The following is a 19,401-nucleotide window of genomic DNA, read 5'->3' as shown; positions in this document are numbered from 1 at the left end:
TGTTACCTTCAGCACCAGAAAAGTAATGCTGTGTTCAGTTTGTTTTGGTAGTTGCACCTGTAATCTTGGAATGACGTCATATCTAAACTGAGCGCCTTCTCGTTTAAAGTCGGTATACCAGCTGGACTTGGTAACTACGGTGGCCGGGGGGTGCAAAACAGTTTTACAAGATGCGAAACAAATTTACATTTCAGAAAACAAATTTACATTTCAGAAAACAAATTTACATTTCAGAAAACAATTTAACAAGATGTGAAACAAATTTACATTTCAGAAAACAAATTTACATTTCAGAAAACAATTTAACAAGATGTGAAACAAATTTACATTTCAGAAAACAAATTTACATTTCAGAAAACAAATTTACATTTCAGAAAAGTAATTTACATTTCAGAAAACAAATTTACATTTCAGAAAACTAATTTACATTTCAGAAAACTAATTTACATTTCAGAAAACAATTTAACAAGATGCGAAACAAATTTACATTTCAGAAAACAAATTTGCATTTCAGAAAACAAATTTGCATTTCAGAAAACAAATTTACATTTCAGAAAACACTTTTACATTTCAGAAAACAAATTTACATTTCAGAAAACACTTTTACATTTCAGAAAACACTTTTACATTTCAGAAAACAAATTTACATTTCAGAAAACACTTTTACATTTCAGAAAACAAATTTACATTTCATAAAATCAACCAGAAAGGGAATGTACCAACGCCGAGGCTGACCCGGAAGTCAGCCTCAGGCGTGTTCGGAGTTTTCCGTTCCCGGCGTAGTAACCGGCTCGCCTCGCCAGGCCTACCGGCGGTGAGGCGAGCTAGCCCGGTAGAGATCTGACCGGACTATCGGCAGTAAGCTCCCGCTGGCAGTCATCACAGTGAACGTTTTTATACAAGTGATTTCTAACAGTTTATGGTATTATTTTAATTGTTACTGAAAATCGATTTAACATGTCAGGTGATATTAAGGTTAACCAGAATAAATGGACAGTTTTATGTAATCCAACTGTATCGCTGGACAGTGTGATTGAGAATAAATAAGCTTTTCAATATTAAATTTTAATGAAGAAATGTGCTATATGTTTTAAAAGTTTATTTATAATTCAGTTAGCATTATAATGTCTGATTCCAGGTACAATCCAGAGACAATCATATTCATGTAAAAAAGATGTTTGATTCAACTAGCCAATTAACAAAGAGATAGCAACTTTATGGCTAATGTATGTCGACATATTATATATATATATATATATATATATATATATATATATATGACTCCCTCAAATATATATATATATATATATATATATATATATATATATGTATACATATAATATATATTATATGTATATATAATATGTCGACATACATTAGCCATAAAGTTGCTATCTCTTTGTTTATTGGCTAGTTGAATCAAACATCTTTTTTACATGAATATGATTGTCTCTGGATTGTACCTGGAATCAGAAATTATAATGCTAACTGAATTATAAATAAACTTTTAAAACATATAGCACATTTCTTCATTAAAATTTAATATTGAAAAGCTTATTTATTCTCAATCACACTGTCCAGCGATACAGTTGGATTACATAAAACTGTCCATTTATTCTGGTTAACCTTAATATCACCTGACATGTTAAATCGATTTTCAGTAACAATTAAAATAATACCATAAACTGTTAGAAATCACTTGTATAAAAACGTTCACTGTGATGACTGCCAGCGGGAGCTTACTGCTGATAGTCCGGTCAGATCTCTACTGGGCTAGCTCGCCTCACCGCCGGTAGGGCTGGCGAGGCGAGCCGGTTACTACGCCGGAAACGGAAAACTCCAAACACGTCGGAGCACGTTTGAAATTAAGCGATGTCTAGATAAATCAAGCAGATATTTCACGTCTACATAGTTATATTTCCGCACTAAACACATTGTAGAAGTTAATTTGTGTCACAGAAAGAGTAATTTTCCACAATTTACTCACAGCTTTTGTTGCTATGGTCCGCCATGGCTTCCCCTGCTTGACCAATCTACTTCGACCCGCAATGAATGATGGGAAATGATGGGCCGCAAAGGATACTCACGACCCATCCTTCAAATCGGGCAAAATAAGGACACATTTGTCGGCCGCATTTGAGGGAGTCATGATTCATGAATTGGGACAGCCTTCGTCGCCGCGCTGTAACGTAATCGGTCTACAAATACGGCCTTCGAAGGATGCAGCCCCTGAGGCTGACTTCCGGGTCAGCCTCAGCGTTGGTACATTCCCTTTCCGGTTGATTTTCTGAAATGTAAATTTGTTTTCTGAAATGTAAAAGTGTTTTCTGAAATGTAAATTTGTTTTCTGAAATGTAAAAGTGTTTTCTGAAATGTAAAAGTGTTTTCTGAAATGTAAATTTGTTTTCTGAAATGTAAAAGTGTTTTCTGAAATGTAAATTAGTTTTCTGAAATGTAAATTAGTTTTCTGAAATGTAAATTTGTTTTCTGAAATGTAAATTTGTTTTCTGAAATGTAAATTTGTTTTCTGAAATGTAAGTGTTTTCTGAAATGTAAATTTGTTTTCTGAAATGTAAATTTGTTTTCTGAAATGTAAATTTGTTTTTTGAAATGTAAGTGTTTTCTGAAATGTAAATTTGTTTTCTGAAATGTAAATTTGTTTCGGTACTTGTAAAGTGTTTCGCACCCCCCGGCCACCGTAGGTAACAGTTGTGGCGCTAACTGTTATTAGCAAAACGAGTCGAATAAAAATAATTTTAGTCAGTTTTATGCGTTCAAACATTAAAGACACATGTTCACAAACAGAAGTGTTTGTATGTTCGCCACAGATTTAATGAGATACAAACCGCCAGAAGTGTTAAGAAATAGTTTGCTTTCGTTTATTTCGGCGTACGCTGACGGCGTAAACGAACCAACCATGGCTTGAGCACAGGTGGCTCGTTCATCTGCAAGAGGCCGCGCTGATCCAATCCTATAAATTGAACAGCTGCATGTTATTGCGCACAAATTAGTTCATGTCTGGGTGGTGCTCCTTGTTCATTTTTCATTTATTGATTCGTTTTTTATTAAGAAAAACAGTCGTTTAAAGCAAACATGAGTGCCGGAGGTGGAACTCCTTATATTGGCAGTAAAATTAGTTTGATTTCCAAAGCCCAGATCCGATATGAAGGAATACTGTCTTCAGTGGATACAGAGAGGTCCACCATTGCTTTGGCTAAAGGTAGGTCGCAGCACGGCTTTTGTAATTTTTTTAAACTCTTTTTCGTCAGTTTTTATCAGTTATTTGGTGAAGTATATATTTTTAAAACTTTTTTTTTTCCAGTTAAATCCTATGGTACAGAAGACCGGCACACGGAGAGACCAGTGCCGCCTAAAGATGAGATATATGAATATATAATATTCAGAGGAAGTGATATTAAAGATATTACTGTATCTGAACCCCCAAAGCCACACCATGGGCTGCCTCGAGACCCTGCCATTGTTCAGGTATGGTGGAGTTAATTATTAGCCATATACTCAATGGTATGGAAGGCCAGGAGTGCCATATTCTAATAATTATTTTAAATGTTTATTTGTAACAAAATTATTGAAAGTTGTTTTGTGCTACAGTCCATAATGGGGGGGAATTAACCATCTCTGTTGCTCCCAAACTAACTTGCATTGTTTAACATAGTTTCCTCTTCCCACTGACTTTAAGGCTGTCTGAAAATAAATATTTGTAGCACAGGGCTAATTTTTAATTGGCTTCTAGATTTAATCAATTATTTTTGTATTTCTTTTTTTGCACATTTAAATGTATAGATGGGTTTGCTTCGGTTACAGTTTTATTTAAATTTATAAAGTTATTAAATTGTAGCAACTTACTTTTTCTCTTAGTCATCCATGAGCCCATCTTCTGGATATCACCCACATTGGAGTACATACAGAGAAATGATGCCCACCTTTAACCAACTGGCTGCTACTACTCTGCTGAGTCAGCAGTACAATGCAGCACTTGGCCAAAGTATAGTACAACCTCTCTTGAAGATGTAAGACTGTTATTGGTTAATATATGCCAGCAGATATTTGCATTCCTTTTTCTCCCTTAGTGCCAGGACTTCATGGTACAGCCAGAAGGGCACCTATGGTGGAGCAGGCTGTACAAACCATGCCTTTGGCCACTGCTGCAGAGAGGAAGGGAAAGACTTTAACCCAGCCACAGAACAGGCTTCCTGGTCATCGGGGCTCCTCACGAGATGCTTCTTGGGTTGAAAAGGAGAATATACCCACCAGTAAGCAGTCGGCAGTTAACACATTTTTATTACAACTAGATTCATTTTATTCTCATGGCACATGACAATTATCTTGGGGTCCAATCCAGGGAATAAGTAAAAGGTTCCAGTTCAGATCACTTATACACTCCCCAATTTTAGTTAACTTAAAGTAAAAGCTAAACCTGTCTAATTTGGAGTTGTACACAACTGGCATTGCTTTATTATCATGGCTACAAAGTTGTTTTTTTTCTCGTTTTTTTTTTTCTTCTGTTCTTTAGGTCGATCATTAAAACCAGCTGTAGCTAAGGTACAAGTCCAAGGTGGTGACAGACAGGAACCAAGACAAAAACAAGGTATCAAATACACCAGTTTCTTTTTTTTTCTTCTTTTAAGAACACTTGACAGCATTTTGACATCTGCCAAATGCAGAGGGCAGGGCTGGATTTGGCACCAACCATTTAAAAACAAAAAAAAAACATTGATCCAAAAAATTACAGTAGTTATGCCAGGCTTGTAAATGCCAATTTAACACTCAAGCTTGCTGTTAAGTATGACATGCTCGGGGTTAAATGTTGGCATACAGGTGGAGCTATGATTTTTATTTTTGTTTTCCAAAGGTACTATATTGGGTTTTCTGTATGAAACTACAGCAAATTAAAATGCCTAGCAGTGATATAGACTTGGTTTGAAAACAAAGTACCGTGTAAACAAACTGGGAAAGAAACATTCCAGGCTGAAACATGTGGCCACTCAACCAGTTCAACACTGATGTCAAATTTTTAATTGGTTCTGATGCACATTCACAGGCAGTCGCAGGTCCAGGACCAGAAGTCGAGGCCAGCTGTTGGCAAAAAACTCCAAAGTCACAGCTTTGGAGTTTGAAGCAGATTTTGACTTTGAAACTGCAAATGCTCAGTTTAGAGATCATCTGACAAAGGAGACAACCAGTGAGTTTAAAAGTTATCTTTGTCATATTGGTGTAACTAGTAAGAAGTTTAACAACTTCTTTTTAAGCAGGTGAGAAGCTGGACTCTGGGCAGGCCCAGGACACAGAGGATGTGAAAGAGGAGGAAACTCTTGCAGAGAAGTGCTATAACAAAGCCAAATGCTTCTTTGACAATATCTCATCAGACCCTAAACTCAGGTAATTTTAGTTGTTGGTTCTGTACTTTTTTTTTTTTTTTTTCCCCTTGGTTAATTTCTCGCCCAATATGACCTTCCTAGGAGAACCACCTGGGCGGAGGAGAAAAAGCTAAACATGGAAACATTTGGAGTGCCTGGTCGCTTTCTGAGAGGCAGAGGATTCAAGGGACGTGGGCGCAAAGCGGAGGGCACCACAGAGCAGCGAACTCTCCCAAAGATTGGCAGTGGGAGGGTGTAAAGAGTTGTTTTTTTGGGGGGGCGTTAATGCTACTGTAAATATTGTTGTTTTCTACTTTAAACATATCTCCCTACATCTTCATACATTGTTTTCATTTATTTAATAAGCTTTGGATAATTTACATGAAATGGGAGAGAGATTTCTTTTTAATGCAGCAGCTGTGAGATTATGGAATATTGAATATCTTCAGATTAAAATAGCATTTAAGTGTCTTCTGTACTTTTGAGCAACTCTTAAGTGGCCTTGAAAAAGCATTTTTCAAAGCACTGGATTTTTTTCTTTTTCTTTTCTGCTCCTTTTGTAAGATTTAAAAGTGGAGATGTGCAACTGCTGCCATTAAATGCCATGTTGCATAAAGACTGTTTTAGAGTTTGTGCTCTTGATTTTGTAATTGTGGTGGCATGCAGATGGAAGCCAGTGGTTCAAACTCTGGGCCTAAATTCTCACATAAATTCGAAGGGGGACCATCAGAAAAGCATATACGATCCAGATCTGAGACTATGTCGAGGTCCCCTTCCTCTGCATAGATGTAAGGTTCATAATCGGGCAGATCATCCACAGTTTCCTGGAGAGAACAGAGCTTCTGTTTTTAGAAAGAAAAAAAAAAAAAAAGTTGAAGATGGTACTCATTTTCATGGTTTAAGTTTAGGATCGTTTACAATACTAACCAACTGAATCAAGGAGCGCAATGATTTGTCTAGCAGTTGGTGTCTTTTGTGGTACTTCAAGTCTCTGTTTTCATACTGTAAACAGAAAAGTGGAAAGTTTCAGGTAATTTTAGTTGGCATTTTTAAATTGGAGGCACTGTTAAGAGGTTATAAACACTAAATATCTTGCATGCAGACAAACTTGTTGTTTTAGTATTAATCCTGATTAATTTATCCTGGAAACTGAATGTAACAGCCATGATCTTTAAACTAATTCTAATCGCAAGCACTGTGCAAACACTATAAACCTTTGAAATGTTGCAATTTCTGAATTGGGTGACTTTATACAGGAAATGAAGGGAAGAGTCTGTGTACCGCCCATGATCTTTCTGTATGAAACATGAGTTTCCAGCTAGTAACTATCAAACCATAGTTAAATAAAATAAAGTCAATAAGTGTAACTTTTTAAGACCTGCTTACCCTTTTTCTGTTATTTTTAACAATCATAGTTATATTTTCAATGTGTTTTTTTGTTTTGTTTTTTTTTTCCCCCACAGGATAATGCTTGGTGGCTTACTGCCTCCGATCTCCATTTCATAATGCAAGTTGTCAGTTTCTGTACACAATCTATATAATTTGAATATCTTACTGTTCTCAAATGTAGAATATTTCCCAAATCAGACAATTAAATTTAAACAGTAAATGATAAGGTTAATTGACATATCTTGAATTACTTTCTTTGGAAATCTTTTGTCTTTTAGACATCACATCATGTATCAAACTCTTGGTTAAACTAAGTTTTTAAATATGTTTCTCTTTTAGTGCAAGAAACATACACAAGCAACATTTTTATCAATACTTGACTATAGATGATGCAAATTTATCTGAAGATCCAGTAAACTCTGCGGAACATGCATTATTTGTTACTGATTCTAGTTTTCTTCATTGTATCCTGTATGAGTGCTGGTTGGCCTTTTTTGCACAATTGTAGATTAGTACAGTTTTCTGATTTGCCACCTCATGTTTTCTGCTGATTCCTAAAGTCATCAGCAGCTACAATCTTCGGGCACAGACATTTAAAGCAGCCTCTTGATTCTACTTTTTATGTTTCTGGCTGAAAGAAATAATCTTTTGGCTGAGCCAAAGTATCCATTTAAATCTGATGGGGAATCTGTGGAGAAAACTAAAAATTAGGGAAGGCAAAGAGGCCCTCCAACATCAAAGACCTGGAACTCCTCACCAAATACAGACTGTGAAAATGTCCATGAAAATAGGCAAAAAGCCTGTTTAGCAAGGGTTTGATTGGCATAATACCAATAAAGATTTTTGCGTTCATTTTTGACATGATATTCCTAATAAAATGTAATGAAACTATATTTTTCTACACTGAGACTTTTTTTTTTCTTTTTTATAGTTTTGATGTTTTGAGGGATGTCTCCCAGAAACAAGCTTTTTGATTGAAAAGGAGTTTGATTCTAGATCTGTCTGAAGTAGAAATAATTTTGGGCCTAGCTGTTTTGCCCAGGACTCCCCCACAAAAGGGAATCTGAATTTCAGTATGACAATGGTACAATAAAGCTGAAAATAAACACCTAATGCTGACAATGCAATACAGGTTCATAAAATAGCACTCACATAAGCCACTGTAATTATTTTGAGAGTGGAGACGTTTTTGAAATGATAGATGACCTATTTGGTCCTGTAAATGGAACTTTACTTCAAAAGTCCCAAAATACAGCATTCTTTAGACAAGTAGCAGAACTTTATCAGGAAAAATTTAGGTATCAGTCCTGAGAAGTACAGATATGTAGATGCAAAGGAGAAGTCAACTGATTGTTTAAATTTAATGCGAACATCACAGAGTCTTTAATTACCATACTCCTGTATTCCCTCCAGAAAACCTCTGTGTGGTTATTGATGAGTGCTTCATCCATACCCTTTGGATGTGAGAGAAAAACTTTAGCCAGACTTTGTAGATTGACTTATGAATCCACTTCATTTTCTCTGTACACACCTTCCAAATAATGTGACTTCTCCTGTCATCCTGATCTTGTGTCTTGGATAAATAGTTGGGCTTCTGACCATCTGGTGCAGTGAAAATATTTGATACCTTTGCAAGAAATGGAAAACAGTCACTGGTATTTTTACTTAAATAGGTCAGATTTTTGAGTGTTTCTAATGTGTAACCTTGCAGTCAGTCCCTGGCTTCTCAACATTTGAATGATTTATCTGTCCTAAAAGGAAATCATCAGGAATCGTCTCCCAGTTGTCAAACTCCTCTTTACAGGAGAAGGAAACTGCAGCAAGCAGCACCACTGCAAAAAAAAAAAAACTCGTGTTACAAGAGTTGTAATATTTCAGGTTGGTCTAAAGATAAATGCATTCATTCCTTACGCAAGAGTAAAACCAAAGAGGCCAGTATGATGCCTATAGCGCCTTCGCCAGTAAATGTTCCAATGTTCCGACTGCGACAGTTGCGTACCACAGAGCAAGAGCAAACAGTTGTGTTCAGGCTGTAAATGCCATACTCTCCCTGCTGGTCTGAAACCTTCACTTTAAGAGTGTATAAGCCAGCATACACACTGGAATCCCTCACCAATCCAGCTGTGAAACCTACAAGAACAAAAACAAAGTCTGTTGGGATGTTTGGGTTGTGTTTTGTTGACATTTCTCTACATTGTATCACAGATTTTACCATAAGATGGATCTAGTTTCCATTTTCCTTTGATGTCCCCCAGCAGCTCAAACTTGAAAGGCCCCCCTAAGGGATCCCCATCTGGGTCAGTGGCTGAGATGTTGGTGGGAGTGTGGCTATCAGATAAGCAGACGTCGACGTAGTTCACGTCCAGTTTTGGCACATTGTCATTTATGTCAATAAGGTGGATCTGCAGTGTAGCTGTGCCTGTCATAGGTGGCTGACCTGTGAAAGGTTGAAAATGATGCTTTTGCAAAGATATTTAACTTTATAATGTCAAGAGTTTGAGACTACCTTTATCCATAGCATGCAATATTAGGGTGTAAAAGCCATTGACAACATGGGGGGATTCTCTGTCCAGCATCTTTATGGTAGTGATGTCCCCAGTATCTGCATCAATCTCCATCCACCCTGCAGGATCATCTCCCACTTTGTAACTGTTGACAAATGCAACTCACATTAACAGACAAAGGTGCCAGATGGAGCTTCAACATGCAGATGTTTAGAACAATACATATACATGAACAGTTTCTGGCATAAATGCTGCACTGAGCGAGCCCCATCTGTTGAGTGTCAGAGCCCCTGTCACACCACTACTACCTCCCTCCTACTGGTGCCCGGTGTTCTGCATGTCCACATTCATTAATTTAACTCTCGTTCTAGAGCACTTTAAACTAATCGATTGTGGTTTTTGTTCACTTGACGAACTTGAAGGGAGCACCCTTCAACCTGATGTCATTAAATAACACAATGCTAGTTAAATAAAATGTATACACTGGGTTTTTAGGGACAAACTTATATTATTCATGCAGAAAAGAGACACAAGATTTTCCTTCAAAAGGGGATCTAAGTGACTGCTAAGCGTGGGCACTTTGGAAATCTGTCAAATCTTTGGAAGTCCAGAATGTTCGTTGGTCTGCCCGGTTCATAAACTTAGCCCAATGATTATTTTTTAATTACAGCAACAAGCTTTGATTCTTCAGTTTCCCACATCTGTTGAGAAATAACAAAAAGCAGGTTTGGCCCCAGATAGAAAATGAACCTGAAGTGGAACAGACAGCAGAGGGAATATCACCTAAGCCACAGGTGTTGGAGTGTATCCAGGCGGGGACAGAACAGGAGGATTCCTTTCAGTCAGCTTTAGCAAGGGTTGTATAGTGAAAATGGTAAAACAGATGTTGCTGTCAGAAACATTGTATTAAATTTTAAGTGCCCAACCAAGTAAAAAACGTATAAAAAAAAAATCTCAAAAGCACCACGTTGTGTCTTGTTGCTTTACCCTTATTTTGCAGCTAGATAGAAGGCCATGATGCCTAATGAAACTAGAAAACAAAAGGTGTCTACCTGTACCACTCTATAGATATGTTAGCAAGAGCAGCAGAGCGTTAAAAATAGGGCAATGTTTAACAAAAAGGTTTTTTTTGGAGAAAATCTGTTGTGTTACATTGCCACTACAGCTGAATGTGGAAAATTGAATTGCAAAGAACTTCACGACTGGACCTAGTGTAAAGGTGGCATCCTATCACGGTATCAAGGTAGAGTTCAGTGAGCTCCTGAGGTTGACCGATTCTTTGTCAAATGTTTGTAGAAGCAGTCGGCGTACTTTGGTTTTGGATTTTATACACCTGTGGCCATAGAAGTAATTGGAACACCTGAATTTAATGTTTTGGTAGGTTGAGCGAATACTTTTGGCAATGTGGTGTTAGCAAGAAAACCTTGTTGGGGGCTTTTAGTTCACACTTAGATAGCAGACAAGAGAAAGTCTAGGGCTGTTCTTTAGTTCCGGTCCGCCACTGATGCCTTTGATTTACCTTTATGCAAAAGACTGTTGACGCTATTGTCATGAACGCTCAAACCCAAACCATAAAAACAAAAAAAATGTTCACCCTAATTTTATTTATGGGCAGGAAAAACAGTTAAGATGCCACAGAGAAGAAATCAGCTGCACTTGTTTAAACTGCTAACTATTCTCTCAGAGCATTGTACAAGTTGGTATAGATAAAACAACAGCACAGACATTTAATTTAATTTATGTGATTGAGGATTTTGTAAGCTAATGTTCTTAAACAGAATCAGGATTTTATTAAAGGGGAGCATCCTGATGTTTTAACCCTCTTAAGAACAAAATTGAATAAGTTTTCATTGTAGGGCTGTAGGATTGTTACGAATGTGCAATGACTGAGTGTTCCTGCCCCAAGGCAACTTTAGTAGTTATGTTTTGTTATGTACCTTACGAAAAACTTTAAAAGCTACAAAAATAGTCTGTTTGATGTTAATGCTGTGTTTTATAAAAAAGATATGTTAGATGTCAAACTATTGCTGTTTTACAAAATGCTGAAAAAGTTGCCTGATTTAGTGCCAAGTTACAAGCTATCAGTCAAATACCAACTTTAATGACACTTGTTTCTCTCTAATGCTATCTTCTATGTGGCTAACATATTTTCTAACAGTGCTTAAACTGTGTCCTCAACACAAGGGGGCACCCATCCCACACTGTTTTGACATGCAAACCAGCAAAAATAACCTGTTTGTGGTCCAGTTCACTTTTTTGTTTTACAGAGTGTACAATGCACCACAAAGACAATAACCCTTGGGAAGTAAGCTATGATTGCCCATATTTCCAAAATAAAAGCCACATTACATGAAGTCTCTTGCAGCACTGGAGTCTTGATCCACAGCAGTCACTTTTTCCACCCAGGTTCCGATCTGTGTGTTCTCCGGCAGCCTGGCCTCTTTGACAGTCACAGTGAACTCCGGGGGTTCGTTGACATCCACTACCTCAATGATGACTGTTGTGGCATTATAGTGAATGTTGCCACCGCTGCTTTGGTTTTTAGTGACGTCAACATTCCACAAGCCGATGGTCGGCCGGCTCTTCACTTCACAGGAAAAATATGGTGCCTTGTTTTTAACAGAGATCTTCAGCTCTTTTGTTGCTCCTTCTTCAAAGTCTAATGACTGAAATGTGATTTGTTTTTGGTTTACCATAATTGTATTATACAAACACATTTAAGTCAAATCATAGAGTTATAAGTAATAAGTAAATTTGTTGATAATGCATGTCAAAGTAGATGCACAGTATCTCACAAAGGTGAGTACATCCCTCACATTTTTATAAATATTTTATTGTATCTTCTCATAGGACAACACTGAAGATTTGACACTTTGATTCAATGTAAAGTAATTGGTGTACAGCTTGTATAGCAGTGTAAATGTGCCGTCCCCTCAAAATTACTCAACACATAGCCACTAATGTCTAAACTGCTGGCAACAAATGAGTACACCCCTAAGTGAAAATGCCCAAATTTTGCCCAGAGTGTCAATATATTGTGCTACCACCATTATTTTCCAGCACTCCCTTAACTCTCTTGGGCATATATTTCACTAGAGCTTCACAGCTTACCACTGGAATCCTCCTCCACTCCATAATGGAGCTGGCGGATGTTAGATACCTGGCACTCCTCCTCCTTTGTTTGAGGATGACCCACAGATGCTCAATAGCGATTAGGTCTGGAGACATGCTTGACCTATACTCTCTGCTTCTTTAGCAAGGTAGTGGTCATCTTGGAGGTGTGTTTTGGGTCGTTATCATGTTGTAATACTGCTCTGTGACCTAGTTTCCAAAGGGAAGGGATCATGCTCTGCTTCAGTATGTCACAGTACTTATTAGCGTTCATGGTTTCCTCAATGAACTCTATCTCCCTCCTGCAGCTCCAAACCATGACACTCCCACCAACATGCTTGACTCTAGGCAAGACACTTTGTACTCCTCACCTGGTTGCCGCCACACACACTTGACACGATCTAAACAAAATAAGTTTACCTTGGTCTCATCAGACCACAGGACATGGTTACCTTGTCTTCAGCAAATTGTTTTTAGGCTTTCCTGTGCATAATCCTGATAAGATGCTTCCTTGCAGGATGACAGCCATACAGAGCATTTTGATAGTGTGTAGCATATGGTCTTAGTACTGACAGGCTGACCACCCACCCCTTTAACCTCTGCAACAATTCTGGCAGCATACATACGTCTATTTTTAAAAGACATTTGGATATGATGCTGAACAACTTCTTTGGTTGACCATTCAAGGCTTGTTCTGATTAGAACTTATCCTATTAAACTGTTGTATAGTCTTGGTCACAGGGCTGGAGCTCAGTTTCAAGGTGTTGGCAACTTTATCAAAGCCCAGGCCATTTTTATGTAAAGCAACAATTATTTTTTTCAGATCCTCAGTAAGTATTTTTTTTTTTTTGCCATGAGGTGTGATGTTGAACCACCAGGTGCCAGTTGTTTAGACATCAATGACTGTGTGTTGAGGTATTTTGTGGGGAGAACAAATTTACATTGATATGCAAGCTGTACACTGACAACTTTGTTATTTTGATACATTCTATCAAAATGTCATATCTTCAATGTTGTTTCATGAAAAGATTAAAAAATCACAGAAATGTGAGGGGTGTATTTACTTTTGTGAGATACTGTAGGTGTCATGTAAGCATGCAACAAACACTTCTTACTTTTACAACAGTCAGAATTCCATCATTGGTCTTTCTATCTGTCTCTATGTTGAAGTATCCTTTCTCATTCCCGAGAATGGTGTATTCCACTCTCCAGGCTTTGCTCTGAAACACGTCATGGTCCGTCACATGGAGGCGCAGAGGAGAGACCCCGGACTCATTTTCCTTCACTTTGCCGGAGCCCTGTTTAAATTCAATGTGTGAGGGTGATAATAAATATTCACAAGGTTTAAATAATCAGTGCTGCAAGTTAAACCAACTAAACACATGTTAACCATACATATCTTTTTGTATCTAGCCGTAATTTGAAGTTACAGACGTTTAAGAAAGTTACAGTCACCATCATGTAAAGCGCATTACTCATACTGAATTTTCATTTATCGGACTATGTGCTAAAATATTAATGCATCTTCAGTTTGTGTGTTTGGTGCACTTTTTAGTAAACTAAAAAATGCCCAGCCTTAAATATATGGAAGTAAAATAGTCTCATTAGAATGAGACATTCTTTAGACATTGAATTTATAACATTGAATTTTTATACTGTGCAATTGTGTATGTGAATTTTTTTTTGTACTTAAAATTTGCCAGCAAAAATACACCTGCTGTTTATTATTTTTCCTTATTTTTATCAGTATTACTTTGTAGATTGGTTGAATCTTTCATTGCATTTTGGAGAGAAGTTGTGTTATTCTATATATGTGCGCAGGGGACGCCATAGGACACCAGTGCGAAAATTCACTCCATCTATTGTTGTATAATACCATATCTTACAAGGCAGGTAAGATAGGTAAGATTACAGGTGGGAAGATAAATATGGTCCCTTATCCAGCCTAGTGACAAAAGAAATGGCTGTCTTTGTTATGTCTATATTTATACCTTAGTGCAGCAGGAAGTCATGAATTTCTAAAAAGAGCTACCTAGAAAAAAAAAATAAAAGTAAAGTAAAGTATAAACATATGCATTTATTCTGGTACTAGTAGGTATAACACCACTGATTTTGGTAAAACCTTTTCCAATTTGCAACATTTAAAACATAGCAACCAAAGGTTGAAATATGGTTGAAGATTCGTAAATGTCAAAAAAAAAACTGACCCACACGAGTTTGATGAATGAAAAGGTGACTGTAAGGCCATCAGTTGGACAAGGATGACTGCCTACCGTTTGACCTGTGACGACTGGAAGGTGGTTGTTACCGTCCTCCACATTGATGATGACTGTGGTTGAACTGGATAACTGGACAACTTCACCATGGTCTATGGCCTCTATCAGCAATGTGTGCTTGCTGGCCACCTATGATGTAAGCAAGAGTGGTTAGTTACATTAGCAGAATGGGTGTGGAGGAGAAAACAGTCAAGAGGATTTCTCACAGGAATATTCTACTCCTCCCAAAGATATAAATCAAGTGTGATGCAGCAGATAGTGGTACAAATTTCCCTGCGGCTCATTTTTGCTTCAAACCAGCTTTCTTAACAATTGTGGTGCTGTCACACAGTACTCAGAGTGAGCACACCCTAAATTCCTGAATACATGTAAAATGTTTTCTTGTCAGGTGCAGATCCAGCTAAACAAGAAATGGTGTTTGAATTACAGGAAAACTATTCCTTTACAGTCTAGAAAAAGGGAATGCCTTGCCTCATGATCCAAACAACCTTTAAATGACAGCGCTCCGGTATTTTTGATGAAGAATTCAATGTTTGGAGATTCTGGGGACACTGATTTGATGGCGTAGTGGAAAGTTGAGTTGGGGGTTCCTTTCTGATCTCTGTCATAGGCTACCACAGTGTGGATATGGGAGCCTGTAAAGAATTAATGAAACAAAAATTGATTTAGAGCAGAGTTAAAAAGAAGAAGCATGCTCAATGTTCTTACCTTGGGAGAGATCCTCATCAACCGTGACTTCATACAGAGGTCTCTCGAAGAGTGGAGGGTTGTCGTTGATGTCTCGAATTAAAATCTCAATTCCTAGTCGAGTGTCAATTGTAAGGTCATGCGTCTTCTTGGCTTCAAAACTAAACTAGAAATCCAAAAATAAGCAAAGTTACCCATTAAGCAACAGACTGATTAAAATGTTAACTCTATAGACCATTTAATTTAGATGCAGATATTTCTATTTTAAGACCACATTTAAACCAAGCAGTTTTGCCCCTGTACGTTCACCAATTTATCTCCAATAATAAGTTTGAAGGAAAATCTCCAAATTTTCCCAAAATCTCAAAAACTTTAAACTCAAACTTAACTCATTTAATATTCTGTGATATTGTTGTTTGGAAGAAAAATCTTTTTTGTTTACCCTAGAGCAAAATCTTTAGAGAATATTGTCAAAAATTAAGAGATCTTTACATATTTGTGCTGTACAGGCAGAAAGAAACAACACACATTTCTATGTGTACTGTTGAATATTCAATCTGTCCATGCTGTGCATTGATCAAAAGATGTTTTCTCGACATCAAGTTGTCACTTGTGCTGCAAATTGTTGAGTTTGTTTTCACAAATGCAACATGTTCCGTACAGTGGCAGCACCTCTGTGTTTTGAAGTTGAGTTATAACTCGCCCTCTTAACACACAGATGACACAACTCTGACAGGATGGTTTGCTAAAGGAAGAAGACAGAAAATTGTACAGGAATTGAAAAAGTGTCATATCATCATTTCGTACCTTTGCAGCTTAGATTGTACCTGGCTTCAGGTAGGAACAGCTCAATGTCAGTTCTTACCCCCATTTCGTACCTTCACATTGCCATTTCATCCCTTCCTAGTATTATGTCATGTCATGTAATTAAAAATGGAGTATCCATTTATTTTTCACTGTAGTTAAATATTGTTCATGCCATCCTCAATAAGAGTCAGTTAGTTAAGTGGGTGCTGGTAATTTTCCCCTTTTGTCCTCAGGATGTTAAATACAGACTATGTGTGAATTCGTACCCAACAGGAGAGAGTTTTGTGCCTGCTTTGACTACCACCAATTTAAGGTTATTGTATATTTTCTACCTATAGTTTTATACTCTGCTGTAAGGAAATGTGGTTACATAACTCAAACAAATATTAGCTATAAGCAGGAAGTCACTGAGTAATTATGCTCCTATCAGGGGTCTGAATCTGTCATTTTTTGTGATAGCTGGCGAAACAGGAAATAGAACAACAATCTATGGAAATAAAGTGTAATACAAAATTTTAAGATAAAGATGTACAAGGGAAATAACATTTGTATCACTATTTATCTTCATAACTTACATAACAAAAAAAACTCATACACAACCGTTAAAGTAAATCAGTTTAAAATGTTTTGTTCTGAGGTACGAAACTAAAATAGGAGGGAAGGAGATGGCAAGTACGAACTGGTGAGAGCACGAGTTGGTCCAAAGCCTAATAAGAACCACAATAAATAGGAGTAGAGTGTAATACAAAGAATTTACATTCATTGGAGCATTTTTATGATCATTTATCTTCATAATTCTTGAAATACTAAACTACAATACCAAAAAGATTCATTCACCATTGTGTAAGTACATACAGTTGGTATGAAACAGGAAGTAAGAACTGAAGAAAGGGCAATTGGTAATTGGACTTTCTCATCATAAAGTACAAATAAAAAAAACAGACACTTTTAATTTAAATATTGAAAAGACTGAGTTGAAATTTAAACCACTTTATTATTGTCCAAAATGACGGACCAAAATTTTTTCCAAATAATCCATTAATTGTTTTTATCTACTTATCATGCAGGATTCCAGGAGGGCTCGTACCTATTTGCAGCAGTCAATGGGCGAGAGATGGGACACACCCTGAAGAGATCACCAGTCCATCACAGGGCAACACAGACATTTAGACAGACCAACTAAGCAAACATGCATGTTTTTGGACTGTGGGACGAATCCACAAATGAAGAGGCAGAAAGACCCCAGGTAGCGATTGGATCTCAGGACCCTTTCTATGCAATGCAACCGTGCTAAGCACTTCATCAACTGCCCTTTATCTTTTTTTTTTTAAGATTTTATTTGCGAGACTAATGGCCTTTATTTTTCCCAGTATTTTTGACAGTAGGTAGACAGGAAACAGGTGGAGAGAGAGGGGAAGACATGCAGCAAATGTGCCCGGGTCTGGGACTCAAACCCAGGAGGACTAAGGCCTCCGTATACGGATTGCGTGCGCAACCCCCTATACCACCAGTGGCGCGCCCTTTTTTAAGATTTTATTGGCACTAGTGGCCTTTATTGTACAGCAATCAGACAGCAAAGAGGGTGGAGAGAGAAGGGGAAGACATGCAGCAAACCCCCGAAAACAGGAATCGAGCTCAGGACAACAGCATGGAGAACTATGGCCTTTGCACATGGTGCGTGCGCTTTAGCAACTGAGCCACTACTGCCCCCAACTGCCATCTATCTTAAACATGAAAAATAAAAATCTAACCAAATTTAATCAATCTAATCAAACTTGTCACCGAGAGGTCCAGCTTTGGTTGCAATTTTTAAATATAATAAGATGCTATTTAGGCATCCAAAAATGTTCCCTTTTATACCAAATATATCCCTGCTTTAGTCTAGATGTTTGTTGAGATTTTAGAAATTTAAAAATCATAAATTGCATATAAGGTATATTTAAAATAAAGATTAAATTGTTTGATATTGGCCTATATGTGCAGGATATGGTCACAAAGTGAATTATAATGCAGTTAGTATAACAGTGGTCTCCATTTGGGATGTGTGGGGTCTTTAGATCATATTTAAATCAAACTAAATAAAACTGATAAAAAAGTTTTAATCTATTAATATTTATAGATATTTTGAAAAATTTAAGTCGTAGGCTATCCACGATGTTATGTGTAACGTGTCAAGACAAACCTTAAGCACTTTCTGCTCCTCGTAGTCCACGGGCCTTTGGACAAAAAGTTCACCCGTGTTCTTATTAATGGTGAAGACTCCCTCTGGCTCCTCGTCAATTCCTTGGCCGTACAGGTCAAAGTATACTTGGTATTTGCGGTCGATGCCCACCTGCAACACACCTATTTTTACAATCTGCTTTTTTTTTTTTTTTACAATCTGCTTTTACAAGAGCAAACATTTCCTTTACATCTGTTAAATTTAGAAAATTAGAAAATATTCAGGAAAGTTACACATTTCATTATCTTCATCTTTAGCCGTAAAGGTTCTTAGATCCTGTGTTTACAGGTTTTAAAGATGAGTATCACTGATGAATTTTTCTTCACATTTAGCCAGACCAGTTTTCTTAGAAGTTCTTACCTGGCCCAACTTATAAGGAAAGGGCCCCAGGTGTCCCTCTTCTATTTCATAGGAGTCGATGATCCATGCTCTTTTTTGGCGACTCTGGGTTTCTGAGCATGTTGAACTTGTCACAAATACTATCTGAAAGATAAACAACATCCAAACCTGAAGGGCAGTAAAAGCCTCTTCACACTGATAATTTTTTCTTGGCTAGATGCTTAGATGATAAATCAGTTTTCCTCAAGGGAAAAACGAAAGGTTTGACCGGAAATATTTTGTAGTTTGAATATAGGCTTTGTTAAATGTGACCAGAAACAAAACATTAATTTGACAAAATTGAAACAATATTGTGTCTTGGTTTTCTGTTTCCTAAATAAATTATGTTAAATATGAACAAAGACTCAAAATTAAACTAGAACAATCTAAGATAGGGCAAAAAGCCTTAGACCTGAAATCATCTGTTTTTAAAGAATACAGGTGTTACCTACCAGCAGAGTTAAGAGGAGCATGATGCTTGTTCAGTGCCTGCAATGTGTGCAGACCGGCTTTTTTTAACAAACATAAAGGACCTGGACTCTAGCTTTCCACACCCACATACCCTAATAGAGCAATCACATTACAGGTGTATCTGCAGCTGAGTCTTTCTTCTTAGGAAAGCTTGTAATGTATAATGTTCAACCTGTCACAGT

At 37.2% G+C, this 19,401-nt stretch overlaps 2 protein-coding genes across 4 annotated transcripts; one reads left to right on the top strand and one right to left on the bottom strand.

Annotated features, from left to right (window-relative positions):
* Positions 1-2,995: 2,995 nt before the first annotated feature.
* On the top strand, positions 2,996-5,994 carry LOC124857482 (protein LSM14 homolog B-B-like). Of its 2 annotated transcripts, none has more exons than XM_047348751.1 (8): positions 2,996-3,220; positions 3,323-3,486; positions 3,877-4,003; positions 4,089-4,271; positions 4,532-4,606; positions 5,060-5,200; positions 5,271-5,397; positions 5,478-5,994. In XM_047348751.1, exons 1-8 carry the CDS (start codon positions 3,094-3,096, stop codon positions 5,632-5,634), a joined length of 1,101 nt encoding a protein of 366 aa, XP_047204707.1. In that variant the 5' UTR covers positions 2,996-3,093; the 3' UTR covers positions 5,635-5,994. The 2 variants fall into 2 exon arrangements, with proteins under 2 accessions (XP_047204707.1, XP_047204706.1); XM_047348750.1 differs by having other exon boundaries at positions 5,268-5,397.
* Positions 5,791-19,283, bottom strand: cdh27 (cadherin 27). 2 transcript variants are annotated; one of them, XM_047348748.1, is made up of 16 exons: positions 19,201-19,283; positions 18,731-18,853; positions 18,332-18,481; positions 15,364-15,508; positions 15,127-15,290; positions 14,653-14,784; positions 13,495-13,677; positions 11,618-11,934; positions 9,271-9,413; positions 8,977-9,201; positions 8,676-8,894; positions 8,469-8,596; positions 8,296-8,391; positions 8,156-8,218; positions 6,303-6,377; positions 5,791-6,217 (listed from the first exon to the last, which is right to left on the bottom strand). In XM_047348748.1, the coding sequence occupies exons 1-16, from the start codon at positions 19,219-19,221 to the stop codon at positions 5,999-6,001; spliced, it is 2,403 nt and encodes an 800-aa protein (XP_047204704.1). In that variant the 5' UTR covers positions 19,222-19,283; the 3' UTR covers positions 5,791-5,998. The 2 variants fall into 2 exon arrangements, with proteins under 2 accessions (XP_047204704.1, XP_047204705.1); XM_047348749.1 differs by having other exon boundaries at positions 5,791-6,199.
* Positions 19,284-19,401: the final 118 nt, after the last annotated feature.

This window comes from Girardinichthys multiradiatus, chromosome 20 (assembly GCF_021462225.1).
Source record: "Girardinichthys multiradiatus isolate DD_20200921_A chromosome 20, DD_fGirMul_XY1, whole genome shotgun sequence".
In the NCBI taxonomy this organism is placed as follows: Eukaryota; Metazoa; Chordata; class Actinopteri; order Cyprinodontiformes; family Goodeidae; genus Girardinichthys; species Girardinichthys multiradiatus.
This window is presented reverse-complemented; position numbering and strand designations above follow the sequence as displayed.

Coding starts and splice junctions, on each gene's coding strand:
- cdh27 (XM_047348748.1), bottom strand. CDS start 19,221: ATGCTCCTCTTAACTCTGCTG. Junction 18,482..18,730: donor TTCCTTATAAGTTGGGCCAG/GTAAGAACTTCT, acceptor GGTGTGTTGCAG/GTGGGCATCGACCGCAAATA. Junction 6,378..8,155: donor GGAGGGAATACAGGAGTATG/GTAATTAAAGAC, acceptor TTCTGTTTACAG/TATGAAAACAGAGACTTGAA.
- LOC124857482 (XM_047348750.1), top strand. CDS start 3,094: ATGAGTGCCGGAGGTGGAACTCCTTATATTGGCAGTAAAATTAGTTTG. Junction 3,221..3,322: donor CACCATTGCTTTGGCTAAAG/GTAGGTCGCAGC, acceptor TTTTTTTTCCAG/TTAAATCCTATGGTACAGAA. Junction 5,398..5,477: donor TCATCAGACCCTAAACTCAG/GTAATTTTAGTT, acceptor TGACCTTCCTAG/GAGAACCACCTGGGCGGAGG.